General features: G+C 39.1%; 1 protein-coding gene across 2 annotated transcripts; it reads right to left on the minus strand.

Annotated features, from left to right (window-relative positions):
* Positions 1-12,723: 12,723 nt before the first annotated feature.
* Positions 12,724-18,310, minus strand: LSm7 (U6 snRNA-associated Sm-like protein LSm7). 2 transcript variants are annotated; one of them, XM_071689171.1, is made up of 3 exons: positions 18,179-18,310; positions 13,964-14,174; positions 12,724-13,706 (listed from the first exon to the last, which is right to left on the minus strand). In XM_071689171.1, the coding sequence occupies exons 1-3, from the start codon at positions 18,185-18,187 to the stop codon at positions 13,567-13,569; spliced, it is 360 nt and encodes a 119-aa protein (XP_071545272.1). In that variant the 5' UTR covers positions 18,188-18,310; the 3' UTR covers positions 12,724-13,566. The 2 variants fall into 2 exon arrangements, with proteins under 2 accessions (XP_071545272.1, XP_071545271.1); XM_071689170.1 differs by lacking the exon at positions 18,179-18,310 and having other exon boundaries at positions 13,964-14,186.
* Positions 18,311-18,551: the final 241 nt, after the last annotated feature.

Here is an 18,551-nt window from a genome sequence, read left to right on the forward strand (position 1 = left end):
CATATGCTTACCTCATAAATGCTTTATTTCCCTTGTTATTCACTGGTTATGTTCTCGTGGCACTTCTGGAAGTTCACTTAAATCGTCTGCATCGATGTGGGCCATCTGAAAGCAGAAAACCGACATACAAATGGAGGTCTGCAAGCGGCTGTTCACAAGTTTGACAGGGGTTAACTCTACGCCTGTACTTGGGATTATACCAATCTTGAGATAGGGTCATTAACGAAGTTGGAATTATCCCATGAAATAATACTTTATAATATGATTGTAACCAGACTTATCTTACGCAACATACTTTAGTTTACCTTTAGTCTGGATTACATTCATTGTGTAGCTTCCTTGCACTCCTGAGAATTTAATCTTGATCTCAACATATGAAAAGAACTTACACTATTCTAAGATGGGCTAAAGTCTAAGTTTTGTTTATGCTAAAGTCTACGTTTTGAAGAAAAAAAAATACACCTATGAAAAAAAAAAATAACGTCAGATACCCTCAATATTCTTCTGATTATTTAATTACTATTAAATGAAAGATAACGTTACAGACCATGCTGACAATCATGAGACATATCCATACTAATCTCGAATCTTCTACTATTCTCTGTCCTCCTTCATTTGGACACAATCTTCTACAATCACAGGTGCACCATACAGATTGTGAGTGAGCATGAAAGGATTTGAAAAAGATACAATGCAGTGAGCATATACACAGTGAGGTTCAGTCCGTTAAATGAAGAGAGAAGCGAACGTTGAAGGGAGCGAAATGTAAACGAGTTAAATAAAACATTGACTCGTACGTCCGTCATGCTCATGGCTCTCCGGGAGTTACCAGACTTGCGGTGTCATAGCTGTTCTCACGGGAAGGAAAAAAAAAAAATGAGAATAATCTTTCGCATTATACGCTTCACTGAGAATTAGGATATTTCTTGACCTGCAGCAAATAGTATATTTTTTCTTAACTTATAGCGTTATGTACTTGAAGACTAATTTACCATTTGCTCACGGGAGCAAAAATTCTCCACAAAGGATGTGAGAGGAAGATCCAGTTTATGCATTAACCATCATACATTTTCATATAACCATTATCATCCGCTTTTGACCGCAAATTTTAACCAAATCATCCACGGTGATTGGCTAAATTCAATCGCATATTTAAATGAAAAATGCAGAATTTTGAACTTCATGATCTTTCCACATATTTTGGCAAAAAAAAAAGCAAGCGTAACTTTTCTAACCATCCTATTGCTCTGACTTGCTTGCACTGTGCTACGTTGGAATGTTGCCGAGAGTCCTAACTCTCTTTGCATCTTGACGAACGACACTGATCATCAATATGGCTTTGCAGAGCGAATGTTGCCGTCATGTCCTTCACTGTCTCACTACCACGTCTGGTCATCATCTGTTCAATCACTTGACAAGGTGTGGCACTGGGGTCTCATCTCCAAGCTCCTCTCTTGATGCTTTCCTCTCAAATCCAGTTTGTTCATAAAAAAAAACTTTCCCTTAATCAGCCCGTTGTCCCTTTGGGTTCAGTACTGTCTCCTACGCTATCCTTTCATTTATCAATGATCTCCTCTCGTCAGACTACCATATACACTGACGGCTCAACACTGCACTCCTCCTTGTCTTCCAAATCTGCCCCACCTTCTCTTGCTCAAGCTACAACAGCCACTGTAAACAGAGGCTTGGACAGAATTAGGTACGATGAAGCCATGTTTAACCTAGTTCAGCTTCTCCAAAACCATATTTCATCCCATTTCTCTTCATAAAACCTCTCTTTAATTTTCCCTATTCACATTTGATTACGTTGCAGATTCCACCCATCAACCTAGTAAATATAACTGTTGTCACTGAAACATATATCCTATTTCAGAAACCCCATATTTCACAGATAGTAAGTCTGCCATTGAGAAACTGGGAGTCCTGATCAGATGCCGACAATTCTTATCTTCTGAGCAGAGGTTCCGAGTATACAAATGACTGATTCGTTCCCTTAATGGAGTACTGCCTCTACGTATGAGTAGGTTCTAGTTCTACATACTTGACTAACATAGTCGAGTCCGAAGCAAACTTCCTTACCATCTCTCCCAGCTCCACTTTGGAAGCCGACCCACTTGCCTTGTCGGTTCTCTTTCCCTCTTCCACAGGTATTGCTCCGGTCTCTGCTACCGAGAACTGGCTGCTTGTGTGCGTCTCCGTCATTACCTACACCTTAATACTCGGCAAGCTACATCTCACAGGATCACTATGCAGCCGTTGGCAATTCATGGACGATGGGCCGCTGTGTCATCTGTTTCTTTCCTTACAAGGGTAAACTTTGGAATTCTCCTTCCATACGTCTTCCCTTACGACTTAGATCTGCCTCTCTTCTTTTGGAGGCAGGTTTCTCCTAACGCCCCCCAAAACTCTCAGATAAATAACTCTTCCCTCTTTACTTTTCACGCTTTTTTTTTTTCCTCGAAAGTCCCTCCATTAACTAATTCAACCTTGCTGACCGGAACCAGAGAGAGAGAGAGAGAGAGAGAGAGAGAGAGAGAGAGAGAGAGAGAGAGAGAGAGAGAGAGAGAGAGAGAGAGAGAGAGGTGTCTTACGTCGCGTTTTGTTTGAAGAACCAGATCTTGGGCGAATCCCAATTCCTGCGTTCTCGGAAAACCTTGACGTAATAAACACGATCTGACGGCGGCCTGCATGGCGTTGGGAGGGGAAAAAAAAGCAATGAAGTTAATGGTGACGCCAATGGTGGGCGAGGGTACGCCAAGGACACAGATACACACGATCATGCATGCACGTACGCAGTCCACTTCGACAAGTTTCTTCCGCGAATTCGCCTCAGCAGATAAATGTAATAATGCAGATTTGTCTGTGTCCGATAATCCTTTTTCTTAGTGTAGCGTCGTCACCCACCCACACACGAGCCAGGCTGTTCTCGCGAGAGGTTCTGTGAAATTTACACTGGGGAATAAACAATAAGGACGTCTTCAGCTACAAATACTGGGGATGGGTTACAAAAGAGATGTGGCCAAGTATACGTGATGTCAGAAGGCAAAAAAGAGCTCTGGGATGTACCGTGCCGAAGATACGGGCGACACACTACTGCCAACCTACATTTGAGGAAGGAAAAAAAACAGAAATGGCAAACGATGGAAGTTATTAGTATAATCCGCAGGGTGGAATGGTGGGGCAGCCACTTACAAATCTATATGAGTGGAATGAAACAATAATAAATCGGCATTGCAGATTCAGGTAAATCTTTCTAAAGGATCAACAAGCGAAGAAAAATTGACCCAAAATAAGAGAGCGGCGTGGAATGTTCTACACACAACACTAAGCTAGAACTAGGCTACGATAAGGCCAGATCAGACCTACTTAGAAACCATCCTGTTGACTGATGCACAGTTAGGACTAGTAGTCCTGTTGACTGATGCACGTGCAGTTAGGACCAGTAGTCCTGTTGACTGATGCACAGTTAGGACCAGTAGTCCTGTTGACTGATGCACAGTTAGGACTAGTAGTCCTGTTGACTCATGCACAGTTAGGGTAAGTATAATGAACTGGACTAGGCTACGTTAAGACCAGAGCGGACCTACTTAGATACAGTCCTGTAGACTGATGCACAGTTAGGATCAGTAGTGTGAATTGAGAGTCGTACACAAAATCAAAGACGGACTAAAGGAAATTCCATATGGAGGCAACTGTGTATTGGAAAGCAGAGAAGATGGGAACGCTTAAAATCTAATGTTTGACCGAGAATCCAAAAGCCTACAGTATCGCTGACACAGGACGATTAAATGCTAAAGTATCTATTTGAGAACATTATGAACCCCATATATCTATATCAAAATTACAAATTAAAGACTTTTTTTTTAATTTTCCTAACGATTAAGCCATTTAACGTGCATATGAAATGAATTAAAGTGAAACCAACATCAACCTACAACAATAAAGTCTCCATTACTGATTTTATACCGTTCATTATAGTGTTAATCTATCTATTGATTTCTGTCACAGAACATGATCTTAGCCTTGTGTCATCATATTCCTTCATTACTGATTTACCTATACAGTATACCGGTAACCTTACGTCCCTAGACCCCTGGTATCCTAATGCATTTGTATCCCTTTACCCGATGCTCAATCGACCCCTGTATCATTCAGTCCCTACTGCATCACTCTGCCTTCTTGCGTTACTGTATTGTGCTATTTCCGGGTCCCTATATTCACACAAACCCCTGTATACGTTACTGACTACCATTGTGTCCCAACATTCCTGGAGTAATTACATGTTCTTACTACACTCCACTGTTCCTGGGATTCTGAAATCCCAAGTTCCTGTACCCCTTTATCTAGGCCCGTAAGCATCTTGTGGTACAAAGGTCCTGACGTCAGCGACGTCAGTCGTGCAACTCCCCGGGAATTAACACGTTAATTCCGTACCTGTAAAAAGAGAGTCTAGCTAACGTAATGTTTGTTAATTAGCTATGAGTTATGTGCCTGAGAATTTCCGAATAGATTTGGAGGGAAGTACATACATTAAATGGGACATTTCCCGTAAAGATAAGTAGGTCAATACAGTAGGAAAAATGAAAAATAAATGCATCGAATATATATATATATATATATATATATATATATATATATATATATATTGCAATAGGTCACAGTGGTGCGCGTGATCTATTTGCTGATAACTACGAGGAAAATGAAATTCGGTTAAGTTCCCAAGCGCACTTTCGTGTAATGATCACATCGTCAGGGGAGATACAGGGATGAGAGAAGTCTTGGAACAATCAGTTGATATACAAGGACCAGACGTAGCTAAGACACCATTATTCACCAATGGCGTCTTATATATATATATATATATATATATATATATATATATATATATATATATATATATATATATCCAGGACTAATTTCTATGAAGGAGTGTTACCAAGGACCTTTCTAAAGGCTGCGCTGCTCCCAGCAACAGCGAAATGTAGACTCCTGTAAAGTGTACAGTGATTAGGTATTTCCCTTGGCTGTACTACCAGTGATATAGCCTCCCTAAATGACTTTTTACTCGCGGTGTAACCTCTTGCAGGCAACATCTCTCTCTCTCTCTCTCTCACGGTTTAACCGTAACGCCTCATGGCCCCAAATCTGGCTACTTCAAAATCTGGGCAGGGTTTTAAGCCACTATATATACAACATTTTTAAATCTTTGCGCAAGTGAAGTTGGAAGAAATGCTTATCATTACGTAAGCACAGCTTGAAGCACAAAACAAAAATCATAAAGTTTATAAGAAACAAGATTAAATTGATAACAGATAATGAGACAAAAAAGTAGAAATAACAAAAAAATGAGAAATGTCAAGCTTCGACAAGCATGAACTACACATACACATATACACTGATCTATATACTATATCGCAACAGTGGTCTAAATATTATCCATATTATCCTTATCACGAATAAAAAAAAAATGCTCGGTAAAGCATTCGTAGATGAAGCAATAAGACCTTGGAATGATTATCAGTGATGACCTAAAACACGGAAAACAATGAATACAATATAACCAAAAGGATGTTAGGGTTAATTACCAGAATATATCACTCAAGCCACTGTTCTCGTGAGGTGTCTCTTATGTCTCTCTAGGTCCTACGCTTGGACCCAAGACATTCGTCGCTGCTGTTTCCAACAGTTTATGTGCAGAATAGCCACTCGAGAACCTGACCGTTATGATACCTCAGTCTTCCTTCCCTTGAGCAGATAAACTGTGAAATTCTCTTCCCCCTTTTTTCTCCTTCTTCCTATAACCTTTCTACTTTTAAAAGTCAGATACACACACCTGTGAACCCCTGGTTATTTTTTCCCCTCATTTCATACCTTTCACCTATGATTTGGGCATTTTTGCCAGCGGCATCTCGATCACTATGAACAAATAAACTACAAAAACAGAGTATACAATACTTTCTCCTTATAACGCCCCAGTCAGACCTCCTCTGGATGTTCAGTTATTAGAGAGAGAGAGAAAAAAAAAAGCTTGATCAAAGATGAAGAAAAACTAGAAAGATTTCAGAAAGCAGCAACTAACCCAATTTCTTTATAAAGACTGGAAACGCCTAAACTTATTCTAAGTGCAAACTCCTAGATGGTCCTGAAGTTTTCAAAATACCGAGCTATTTCGACATGACACGAAAATCTCTTCACTTTAGACAGAGGTTGTTGAATGGTTGTAAATAATAAAATTGAGAGTAATGAATGAGGTTACAGTAACGCAAGAATTTATTTTTCTGGTAGTAGAGTGGTATAATACTCAAATAAACTACTATGAGATGTGGCAAATGAAAAAAAAAAAAAAACCGCCAGGACTTTCAAATCAAGACAAGACAAAAGGTACTTCAGTAATATCGCTCATGACAACACGTATAACTCTGCTACAAGACGACACATAATCCTGTCCTTATTTCCCAGAGTACAGATGCCCTGCAGATATTCATATACTGGTGGGGAATTCTAAGTCTTGCATTTTCCTAGAAGATTCGCTATCTATTCCTAGGATTTTCCCGTGCTAGAAGGTGTCTAGTTTTTTTTTTTTTTTTCCCCTCTCGGCAGTTGATCTGAGGAGGGAAAAGTGCCTCGGCTTTCCCATCCTGTTTCTACGACCATTGAGAGCTATTAATGAACAGACAACCTCGTGGACCTTCAGCTCTCCTGTTTATACAGTCTTCCCCATGTACTCCCACCTAAAAATACTATAGGTTCTTCGCTCACTGGGTATTACTGACGGTTCATATGCCTAAAGCCTCTTAAGATGATCAACCAACTATTCATACAGTGAGAGGATGTATGGTCTCAGAATTATCTTGAACACCTGAGTAAGGTGTTAAGGATGTTTGAGGGTCATAAAATGTCGTTAATCGGCCTTACTGACCCCTTACAGCCGATAGGCCTAAGGGGAAATGCCAACAAAAGCATGGATTATGCGCCAAAAAATATACAATGAGACTGCACGGCCTTAAAATAAAGTACTTGCAGGATATTGTAATTATCAATTATAATCTTTAGTGATAACGTAGTATTTAGGTGGTCATAACTTCTAAAGACCCTGGCAAGTCGGTAGATGATACATCATCAAGAAACCAAACCAAATATCGGAATGTATATTTCAGAGCTTAGCCTAGTCACCTTCACCTGTTCACAACCACCCTATGAAAGAAACAAAAAACGAATCTTATAAATACACAACGATGAGCATTGTTTCGGTCTCCGTGACTCTGTTTACGAATTGCCGTTAAAAAAAAAAAAAAAACGCATGCGTTTATGATAAAAAAAAATCAAAATCGCAAACGTTCAGGGACAGGAAGGAGAGGATCTTACAGACACGATCCAGATACATATGGATCTCCAAGAACTGGCCTATGACCATCTCTCCTTGGTGATGTCTGTATGTGTACGTGTTGACTATGGAAGGAAATCGGCTACGCTCAGAGTTGTTCACTGCTAAAATCGACTGATAGCTAGAGGTTCAGTCTCAGGCCTTTCAGGCTCAATGGAAAACAGATGTGTTCCAGTTTTTGTCCTACTGCTGAGGTCCTGGATGTCACCAGTTTAAGTTCCAGATGTCTATGAGTTTTCCCCATATCTTTTGTGCTGCTTCTCTTGGTTTCATCGTAAAGACCTTGATACTGTTCGGGTATTTCTGATGTTGCTTCTGTAAGCTACGGTAGACTTGCGAATTGGAAGCGATATGTGTGGTTATGGAAGTAAATCAGCATGGGAATGTGTAATTTCTGCCTCTACGATAGGTGCCAGATTGAAGTGTAGGCTAGTCAAGGCTGCCTACTTCGCATAGTGTGGTTCTCATGTTAATATGTTCTGCTGTTATGACCAGAAAATTAAGTGCGTGGCCCATGATATTACAGCTCCTTTGGTGCATTATCGTGTACGCACTGTGGATGTGTTGCTGGGGGGTTTATTCGCCTAAGCGCAATGACGGATTTTTTTTTCTTTTTTTCTCCTTCATGGCGGATTGTAAACGCCTCTCTTATATATTTGGAGTATTATTTGGAGTGTGTTGGTCGTGTTGATGGTTGTGGTGGTGCGCTGATTATAACCACACGTTGATGGCGAGTACGTCTGGATGTTCCAACAAGTTATGAGCAGTAGCGGCCAATCTGGCGATCGCCCTGGCACCATACATTTAAGGGCCCTCAATTCATCTTGTATCATCTACAGTATGTATTAAACGTGATATCAATATTGCATTAAAAGACTTTCGTCATAATTTCATGGATGTAACTATGAAACAAGATATTCGCCCTGTTTACAGATCAAAATTAAGCCTTTCAGTCTGGCCAACTTTGAAGGTGTCTTCTGCTAACTGTAACACTTTATATTGCAAACGTCTCATCACGCTCTGTCGAAGGCTCTGTTTATGTCTATTTGTATTACTGGACACAGCCTCCTCTCACTCTTTGGTAATTGCAATTTTTTTCTGAAACGATCGCGATTGCACAGGAATAGTTTCTGCAGCTTCGAAGGCAGTATTGATTGTATTTATGGAGGCTGTTGGTTTCTTGGTGCCCTAATGATCTTTGGCTACATTTTCCTTCAAATGTTTCCTTCCTGGTTCTTCTAACAAAGGAAACGGGGCGATGATTGCTTGGGACAGCATCTGGTATTCCTGGTGTTGGTATTGGCTACAATGGCCTCCTTAAAACCTCAGGGGAAATCATATTGTGTTATGCACAACACTGTATTGTTAAGAAGATAGTAAGCGGCCTTTTTTTGTGGTAATTATGCTTATTCATTTCTTGTCATTTGGTTCTTTCCTGGGGTCCCGGTTCCAGGATGACTGCTAGTACGTGCTATGGCCATGGTCGGCTGTGGGATGGTTGTGATTCAGCCAGTAAAGACATTGTTTTCCTTGGTTTAAGGAATTATTCCTATTTTCTTCAGGAGTAAATTCAACAACAGACTACCGCATTTCTGCCACCTCCATTTTACCTACTTCTATCGCTGCCGCTTCCCACTCCTCCCTCTACAGTTGTCACCTTCCCTTCCCCTTCTCACTTCCTGGCCACTTGACCTTGCCCACAGCGGACCGCCGCCCCGCTAACCAAACTTCACTTTCCCCTAACTTCCCCAACATGAGCGCTCCTACATATGGATATCCAGTTTATGTTTCGCTTTCATTAACCCGTCTTTATTCTCTGCTTATTTGGCAACAAATTTACTTAACCTGAGTTAAGCTCCTGTTTCCACCCTGTACTAAGTCATTTATTCAATCTATAAATGATCTTTTTTCCTCGCCCACAAACAGTCGTCTGATCTGTAGCCATTTTCTTTTTCTGTCGTTTTCTACATGCGAGTCCTACACTAGAAAAATAGTTAACATTATCATTATTCCAGGTAATATATTAGTTTCATCTTTTACAACAAGTCCATACTTTCCTTAATGCTCCTCGCCCTCCCCACTAGATATCTTTCGTATGACTAACATAATCTTCGGAATCACGTTCCTTCGCCTAAATCATTACACTAAAGTGTTCACATCACGTTCATAAACAAAGCAGATTGGCAAAGTTAAAGTCACTTTACCTTACCAGTATCATTATGATCATCATTACTAAAAGCGACGAAGACTTGAAACAGGACTTGATTTCCACATCAGGTAATAACCTCTTTCAACCCCTGGGCTCTTCACTTCCCTTCTTTCCTACTGCGCTTCACACGGTTCAATCTTCCATGAAACTAGGATGACCTTACAAAACTCGTATGGAGAATGTTGGCCACGCAGCTTAGGTTCCCAGCCTTGAAATCAAACCTCACGCTCCCCCATTCTACATTATGCTCCTCCTTCATTATGAAAAAAAAATAAAAATACTTCCACTTGACTACGCATCATTTTGTTCACACACACACACACTCACATGGGAAAGGTTTTTGCTCTTGTAATTCCTCCAGTGTAGAGAAAAAAAAAGTAGGGGTGCCCTGATCTGAGTGTCCAGTTCTTCGAAAGCTTCACTAACAGAACGTTCAGAGGTCACAACATGAAATCAAGCGAACTCTAATTAGAAATTAAGGAGTAATTTTAGTCTAATGGTGGATAAACAGATTAACGTGAACGTTGAGACTGTTATTGTGGACAGCATACAAAAGTTTAAAGTGCATGATAGTAAAAAGTTCAAAAGATGGGGCTCCATCAGTACGAATACCTAAATTATGAATATGAAAATATGCTCACATATAACTATTATATGTGTAAAAGCAAACACATATTCATCATCCACTTAAACAAATACCCTAAGTACCATGAAGTCAAATAGTAGATAAAATTAATATCATACAAACTGGTATATGTATAATTATCCATGTATAATCATTAATATAAAACATTTAAGGATAATATGAAGCACATGCAATGGAATGGCTCAAACACAACTCTGCCCTCTACCAAGGAATTGACACCACCATAATTATCACTCACCAGAGAACAAGCTCCACCATAATTATACCATATGTCATGGAAATGGTACTAACATATATCCACCGTTTAACACGAAACTGACACTATACATAGATCAACCATTTACCATGAAAATAGCACAATACAACTCAACCATTCACCATGGAACCCGACATTATACCATACACCATGTCCGTGACACTAATATACCTCGCCCATTTTTACATTTAGCCCAGAGAGTGGGTCACTCATCACCTTCCCTCACTATGCCAGATCACTCTGGGGGTTTTCCCCGGCCTTGCATAACTTTCCCATCGCCCTACAAACCTTTAACAACTTTCTCCGACACATTTTCTCGCCAGCGTCGTCCTGCCCTGCACACACAACTTGTTTCTAAAGCACTTCCGTGTCCGTTGCTCTCGTTGGCTCGCCATTTAAGTTTACATTACCACTTTCCCTTCCTTTCGTAGATTCACACGGTATGATTTCACTTTTTTTTTTTTTTAATATAAAAGGTACGAGGTATCTGTCTCATTTCCAGGTGAAACATAATATAATGCAGCTCATGTCTTCCTGTTGCCGGGCTTCCGTGTCAAGCGGGTGTAAGGTAAACAAAGACTCGCCAGCCAAGGCAGGAGGACCCGCTGTCCTCGACCTCGTCTCCAGCCCGGAGTACCTCGGGTGTCTGCCTCTTGTCATTGATTTCATAATACATTTCATCATGTGATTTTTTTTTCTTCGCAGCGTCAGGTCAAAATATTTCCCGTAAAAGTAAACAGACATGTATGATGTCACGAGGAAGGAATAAAGGAGGTTTTAAATACTGACCAAATACTTTTGATCTCGTTCCTGTGGTCCAAATACCAGTAACACGTTCAACTTTATCATGGCCAACACTCAACAGCAACATTCAGATGCTAGTCATCGCTACCAGTTAGGGAGAACACATCCTGTTACCTACCTCCTACCAGGACATAAAACCATGGTTTCGTTATATATATATATATATATATATATATATATATATATATATATATATATATATATATATATATATATGTGTGTGTGTGTGTGTGTGTGTGTGTGTGTGATTAACTGTAACAGGTAGAAATGAGGGGCAGGAAATCCCTCGAGTATTATCACTTTGTAAATCAGCAGGCGCCAAGCGCCCGGATGTGCGTCGCCGCAACCAGGATGAAAACAATGGAGATACCTACTGTCTGATCAGAGGAATCTGGATGTTCTGGCTCTAGGGAACGTGAGAGATTTTCCTGTAGTTTGACATTGTTTTTGAGACTGAAATAAGAATGGTCAGAATCATTTAGAAAATATCAAATAAGTTTTAAGCACCATGGCCAAAGGTGGAATAAGCTACCTTAATTTTCATTTTTTTTACTATAAGGGACTTAAAATCCACTCTAGATAGTATTTCCCCCCTTAATACTTGATCGCCGTTTCCTACGTTAGCGAGGTAGCGCCAGAAACAGACGAAGAAAGGCCACATCTGCAAACATCCATTCTCTAGCTGTCATGTGTAATGCACTGAAACCACAGCTCCCTATCCACAACCAGGCCCCACAGGCCTTTCCATGGTTTACCCTGGTTGCTCTGGTTCAGTCCACTGACAGCACGTCGACCCCAGTATACATCATTCCAATGCATTCTATTCCCATGCACACATTTCACCCTCCAGCATGTTTGGTTGGTTGGGCGGTAAACTTAAGCAGCACAAGAATCAAAAGAGCACATGGCTAAAACAAAATGTTGGGAAGATGTGTGGGAAGAAGTTATGACATATTTGCTTGGATGAAAATAAGCAAATATATGTGGATATTTAGTCAAAATAATCAATGTAAAGGCAAAAATGGTGCTGTAGCTGTGAATCGCATAGTGAAAAGAAAACCATGCAAGTGATGGTTACATCAAGTATATTTTGTGCAACTGGAAAAATAGGTTGATGAAATTAGGAGAGGAACAGAGATGAAAGTTTCAGTGATTCAGGTACACATGAAGCAGAATCAAAGTAAATGTCTTATATCACATGTCCAACAAAAGCTGACTTTATCAATTACTTTAATTACCCATGCTTACATTAATTGAATCAATTCTTTAAAGTTTAGGCTTATCTGTTGTAATCTTTAGATCTGAGACTAATCTTCACGGTAGAGGGAAACCAATAATCTAATCAGGCTGGTTAAAAAAATTCCACTACTTTCCTATAGAGATTCAACATTATAAAATTTGATACAGGGTATTTATACTCAAAATGAAAACATTCTTTATATTTATAAAGATGGGTCAGTGTACTGATTCTGTTATCCCCTAAAAGACATGAGGTTAACAAATGGTCCAAAGCAAAATTCAATTTCGTATCAAACACTGCTCTTCTCAGTAATATGGTATGAATGCAAAGTTTTACTTTTTTCAAGTATTGCTTAAATAGCAATATACTGTACCTACTTTTTAAAGAAAACTGAGATCTACTATGAGGCCTTCTTTCATATCAAAATGAACTATTAAACTTTTCACTATTCTCATATATGGACTGGCATATACTTTCTACTTGCAGTTAGTGCATATACAACTGAAACAAAACTCAAATATCAAGTTAAACAGACACATTTTCACTGAAGCGCACCTCAAACAAGGAAACACATTGTATAGTTCAAAGTTAAAATTTCTACTCTCTGTTTATCTGATTTTCAAACAATAATGAAAAGATAATATAAAGAACAACTTAAATGACAGGTTGATTGTTTTTCCTGTCTATGATAAGTAAATTCAAGTGCTTTACAATGAAAAGTTGAAATATTCAATATATGTAATGCATAGCCATATATATAAACATACAACATTAAACAAAAGAAGTCATAATGATCATCAATGTCTGGAGAGAATACTTCCAATCTCTCAGATTCAGAAAGTTTCCTCAATCAAAGACTTAATGAATGGATTGTACTTCCAGCAGTATATCCTCTCTCTCACACTAATGTCTAAGATAAATAAAACAAGGCAGATAAACTAATTGGCAATTCATACAAACACTAATTTGAAAGTCATACCAGAAAGAAAATAACATACGTTTTGAAAATACACTTGAAAACTTAAAACTAGGTTTCTTGTTGTACAAAAGGGTTAGAAATTGCTTCACAACCATCCATTGGGCAAATAAGTACAACTGCTGTCCCACGACATACAACCAACCCTCTCTCTTTTGTGTCTTCAGTCAGCTTGTATGGATCATCAGGATCTGAAAAATGAAAGAGCACATATTCTTTTACATACAGTATAGCAACAGGAACTAAAAATGGTTTCATCTGCACCCATCCAATCTCTAGTTGTCGTGTGTAATGTACTAAAAACGTGCCCATCATTCACAACTCTGCCTGATTCAACCCAGTGGCAAAAATAAATATTCCCTTACAAAACAATACTTCTTTCAAAGGATTTATTGTTGAAATCATAGAAAAAACTATCACCTCTCCCCACACTAAATATTCAGCTTACCTCTAAGATACTCAATGGTATTATCCAGCACAAGATTCAATAACTGATCAAATCCTTTCAGAATTCCTGAGGCTTCACGTCCACCAGAAAATTTGACTCTTATAGCCTTGTCCAGGTACTTGCTTAAATCAAGAATGGATTCCTTCCGTTTCTTGTCCTTCTGTTCTCCATCTCTGCCTCCTTCTCGGCGCTCACCTCCTCCTCCCCCTGGCTTTTGGATCATAAACAAGACATAAATATATAAATAAATAAATGTTACATTGTACTTCAACTGATTGCACAATTCTCCTTTCTGACGTTGAACTCAAAACTGTTTGTTCCTATCAGATTTTTTTTCATACTAATCAGCAGTTTTCCACTTTAGCAAGGTAGCACCAGGAACAGACAAAGAAAGGCTGCATTCATTCACATCCATTCTCTACCTGTTATGTGCAATGCACTGAAACCACAGACCCCTATCCACAGCCAGGCCCCACACACCTTTCTACAGTTTACCGCTTTACATGCAATGCACATCCTGTTAGACATAACTTACTTGGTCTATTCAGACAAATTAAACTCTCATCTTACAAAAATATCAATGAAGTAAAAAAAAGGTAATGCAAGCAGCTACATCACTGGTGCACAAAAGGGTACCTTAATGCCACATCTTAAGGCTCTTTAAACATATGGAACTATCTAAACCTGCGCTCACAAGACTACCAATCTCACAGAGTTAACACCACACTATATTGGCTTTTACAGCACAGCACAAAAATTATATATACTCATGAATATGGCAATCAAACCATTTAGACAATAAATTCATACAAATATAAAAAAAAACTTTAGCACTAGTACTAAAAGAGAATGTCATGATCAAAGGCTGACTTGTCATGTGCTCAAAACTCCAACTACAATTATGGTCATATGTAGATTAATGCAACAGCTTCCATAAGGAAATCTTATAAATCTACAAAGTGTAGCAAAATGAAAGTCCTGAAGTGTTCTTCCTGAAATTTTACAAAAGGAATTTTGTTCTAAGTAAACTGAGCTGCATTAAGTTTGGTAAGGAAGGTTACTGATTATCTATTTTCCTTCCTTCCCTCAGATGAAGTTTCATTTATCTCCAGATAAATGTGGAAAATATGACACAAAACAGAAACCAGAAACATTAGCTTTTCACACACACACACACACACACACACACAAAAAAAAAAAAAAAAAATAAGACTGGCCCAGTACAACCCAAGTGTTGCACTAATGTTCCTGGTCTATAAATCAAGGTTTGGCTGGAGTATTTTTCTATCGCATAAAGGGATTTTCATGATTATTGCAGTATTGTATGTATGAGATGGCAATGATTAGGGAACTCAGTTGCTCAAGTCATCTTGGCCGGAAAGAAAAGATATTATCACAATCTTTGAAGCCCTCCCAATAACTAAAGAATGGCAGGAGGGAAATTGAGAACCATTCTCTTTTTGCAAATTTATTTCTAACATCAAGTGCTCTGATTTCTTCCTCAGAAAACTTGACCATAGTGATGCAACAAATTATCTAATAAAACTTTTACAAATCTCAATGACTGCAACTTTTCTTGTATGGGTCACACCTAACAATAAAGTGGCACAAAGATAGTAGATAATCACCATTTATATGTGGCATTTATGGATCAGGAGAAAGCATGATATGGACTGATAGAGATGCTTTGTGGAATATACTGCATGGGAAGAAAACTGGAACAATAGGAAAAATGTAGTATACTCGGGTTTAGGTGCAGTCAGTGGACGGAACCACAACATGTGAAGCATCCAGGGTAAACTATGGAAAGGTCGGTGAGGCCTGATTGTGGATAAGAGCTGTGGTTTTCATGCACCACACATGTCAGATAGAGAATGGATGCAAGTGGATGTGGCCTTTCTTTGCCTGTTCCTGGTGCTACCTTGCTAACACGAAATGGTGATCAAGTGTGTATGTACATAATCATACTTGCTTGCCTTCATCCATTCCTGGCACTACTCTGTCCCACAGGAAACAGCATTGCTACCCCCTGCTTCAGCGAGGTAGTGCTAGGAAAACAGACAAAAAAGGCCACATTCATTCACAAAAAGTCTCTAGCTGTCATATGTAATGCACCAAAACCACAGCTCCCTATCCACATCCATACCCCGTATCAGCAAGGTAACGTCAAGAACAGATAACAGAGCCTTACAGATAAAAATCCTCACTTGGCCCCCCTCTCTGTTCCTTCATTTGGAAAAGTAAAACAGGAAGGGAGAATTTCCAGTCACCCCCCCTCCCACCCCTACCCCTTTTAGTCATCTTCTACGACATTCAGGGAAAATGTGGGAAGCATTCTTTCTCTCCTATCCCCAGGAGGGTGTGTATGTATGTATGTATGTATGTATATATATACGGTGGAAGGATGAAGTGAAAAAGATTTTGAGCGACTGGGGCCTGAACATTAAGGAGGGTGAAAGGCATGCAAGGAATAGAGTGAATTGGAATGGTGTGGTATACCTGGGTCGATGTGCTGTCAATGGATTGACATGTGAAGCGTCTGGGGTAAACCATGGAAAGTTTTGTGGGGCTTAGATGTGGAAAGGGAGCTGTGGTTTCTGTGCATTACACATAAGAGTTAGAGACTGAATGTGAACGAATGTTTTCCTAGCGCTACCTCAAGCGCGTGGGAGGGGGGTGACATTTCATGTTTTGCAGGGTGGCGACACGAATGGATGAAGGCATCGAGTATGAATACGTACATGTGAATATATGTATATGTCTGAGTATGTATACGTATGTATACGTTGAAATGTATAGGTATGTATATGTTCGTGTGTGGGCGTGTATGTATATATGTGTGTATGTGGGTGGGTTGGGCCATTCTTTCATCTGTTTCCTTGTGCTACCTCGCTAACGCAGGAGACAGCGACAAAGTATAATAATGTACATAATAATGTACATAAGTGTGTTGATAAGTATATGAGTGGATGGGTCTCTCTTTGTCTGTTTCCTGGCACTCCCTTGCTGGTGCAGGAAAAGATCAAGTATAATAAAAAAAATAATACTCATATACACACACACATACATAAATATATTTATTTTTTCATACTATTCGCCATTTCTGGGGTTAGCAAGGTAACATTTGGAACACAGGACTGAACCTTTAAGGGAATACCCTCACTAGGCTCCCTTCTCTATTTCTTCTTTTGGAAAATTAAAAACGAGAGAGGAGGATTTCCAGCCCATCGACCCCTCTCCTTTTAGTTGCCTTCTGACACACAGGGAATACGTTGAAAGTATTCTTTCTCCCCTATCCCCAGGGATCATATATATATATATATATATATATATATATATATATATATATATATATATAGACACATTCATTCATTTTCCCTATATACTTATGAATCGTGTCATATACCGTAAAAAAAAATGAAGTACCTTTTAAAAGCACTTTTTTTTTTTACTACTGACCTTTGACAACACACAAGTTAGGTCAAAGGCCATCTTTATCATGATCCACATGTTCCTTACTTTTGCAATACGTCCTTAAGATTTGAGTCACAGGCCATCTTCATAATACTCTCGTCCTCAGTGAATCAGCCACCATTGGCCTTAGACCTGAAGCTTACAAGATAGGCCAATCTCGAATACACCTTCAGGTCAAATGTCAATGGTATGGCTATGAGAATGCATACGACGCTTAAAAATCAAGTCAAATATGTTTTCCCTAACCACAATTGGACCTATAACAGCCTAAGTTTAACCTGCCCTTTAAAAGGTCACATCGAAGGCCCTGATTAAGTAAACAAGCATTTCCTAACCAAGTATAGCTAATATATATAAAAATTCATTGGCCGACTGGGTCTCTTACAATATACCGAGCACTGACCCCAAACCAACCAGTATCTACGTATCTCCATGATGAGTAGTCAGCATAATAGCTTTTGACACTCCAGTGCCGAAAAACTACCATCAAAAACATAGTAGATACAATAAATGGAATAACAAAATGGTGTGCGTCTGTAAACAACACAGGCATTAATGCCGTCTGATCTAATGGTGCCGACATATCGGCAGACGAAGCACTTCCCCACAGTACCTCACCGTACCCATAACTCACCTCATATTACTTCGCTACTACTTAACAGTACAATGTCTGTGCATATAAAATAATCTAAACAGAAGCACAGTAATACAGTCAATAACGGAAGGAGCGTCATAGCTTACCGTTGCCATGTTTTGAAAACGTTCTTGGGAAGGGGACACGTGACTATTAGTGAAAATAGTTGATTATACTCTGTAAATACCCCTTATTTTCAATATTTCTCTCATCTCTTAATATTTTATTATGCAGAAGATGGTTTGTGATCAAATTTCAGCTCTATTCTTTGATTACCATAAGCTGGTTTATCATCAAAATTCATTCATTCGTTTTGATTATCACTGTACAAATGGTCATAGTATAATTGCAAATGTTTTGAGTCAGAAAAATCTTTATGTCGTCATTAATGCTTACAGAGTCAACAACAAGCAAAGTGAATAACTTAATGCAAGAAATCTACTATCGTGATCCGTCAAAAAATTAGACATAATCTCAAAA

This window comes from Panulirus ornatus, chromosome 3 (assembly GCF_036320965.1).
Source record: "Panulirus ornatus isolate Po-2019 chromosome 3, ASM3632096v1, whole genome shotgun sequence".
Classification (NCBI taxonomy): domain Eukaryota; kingdom Metazoa; phylum Arthropoda; class Malacostraca; order Decapoda; family Palinuridae; genus Panulirus; species Panulirus ornatus.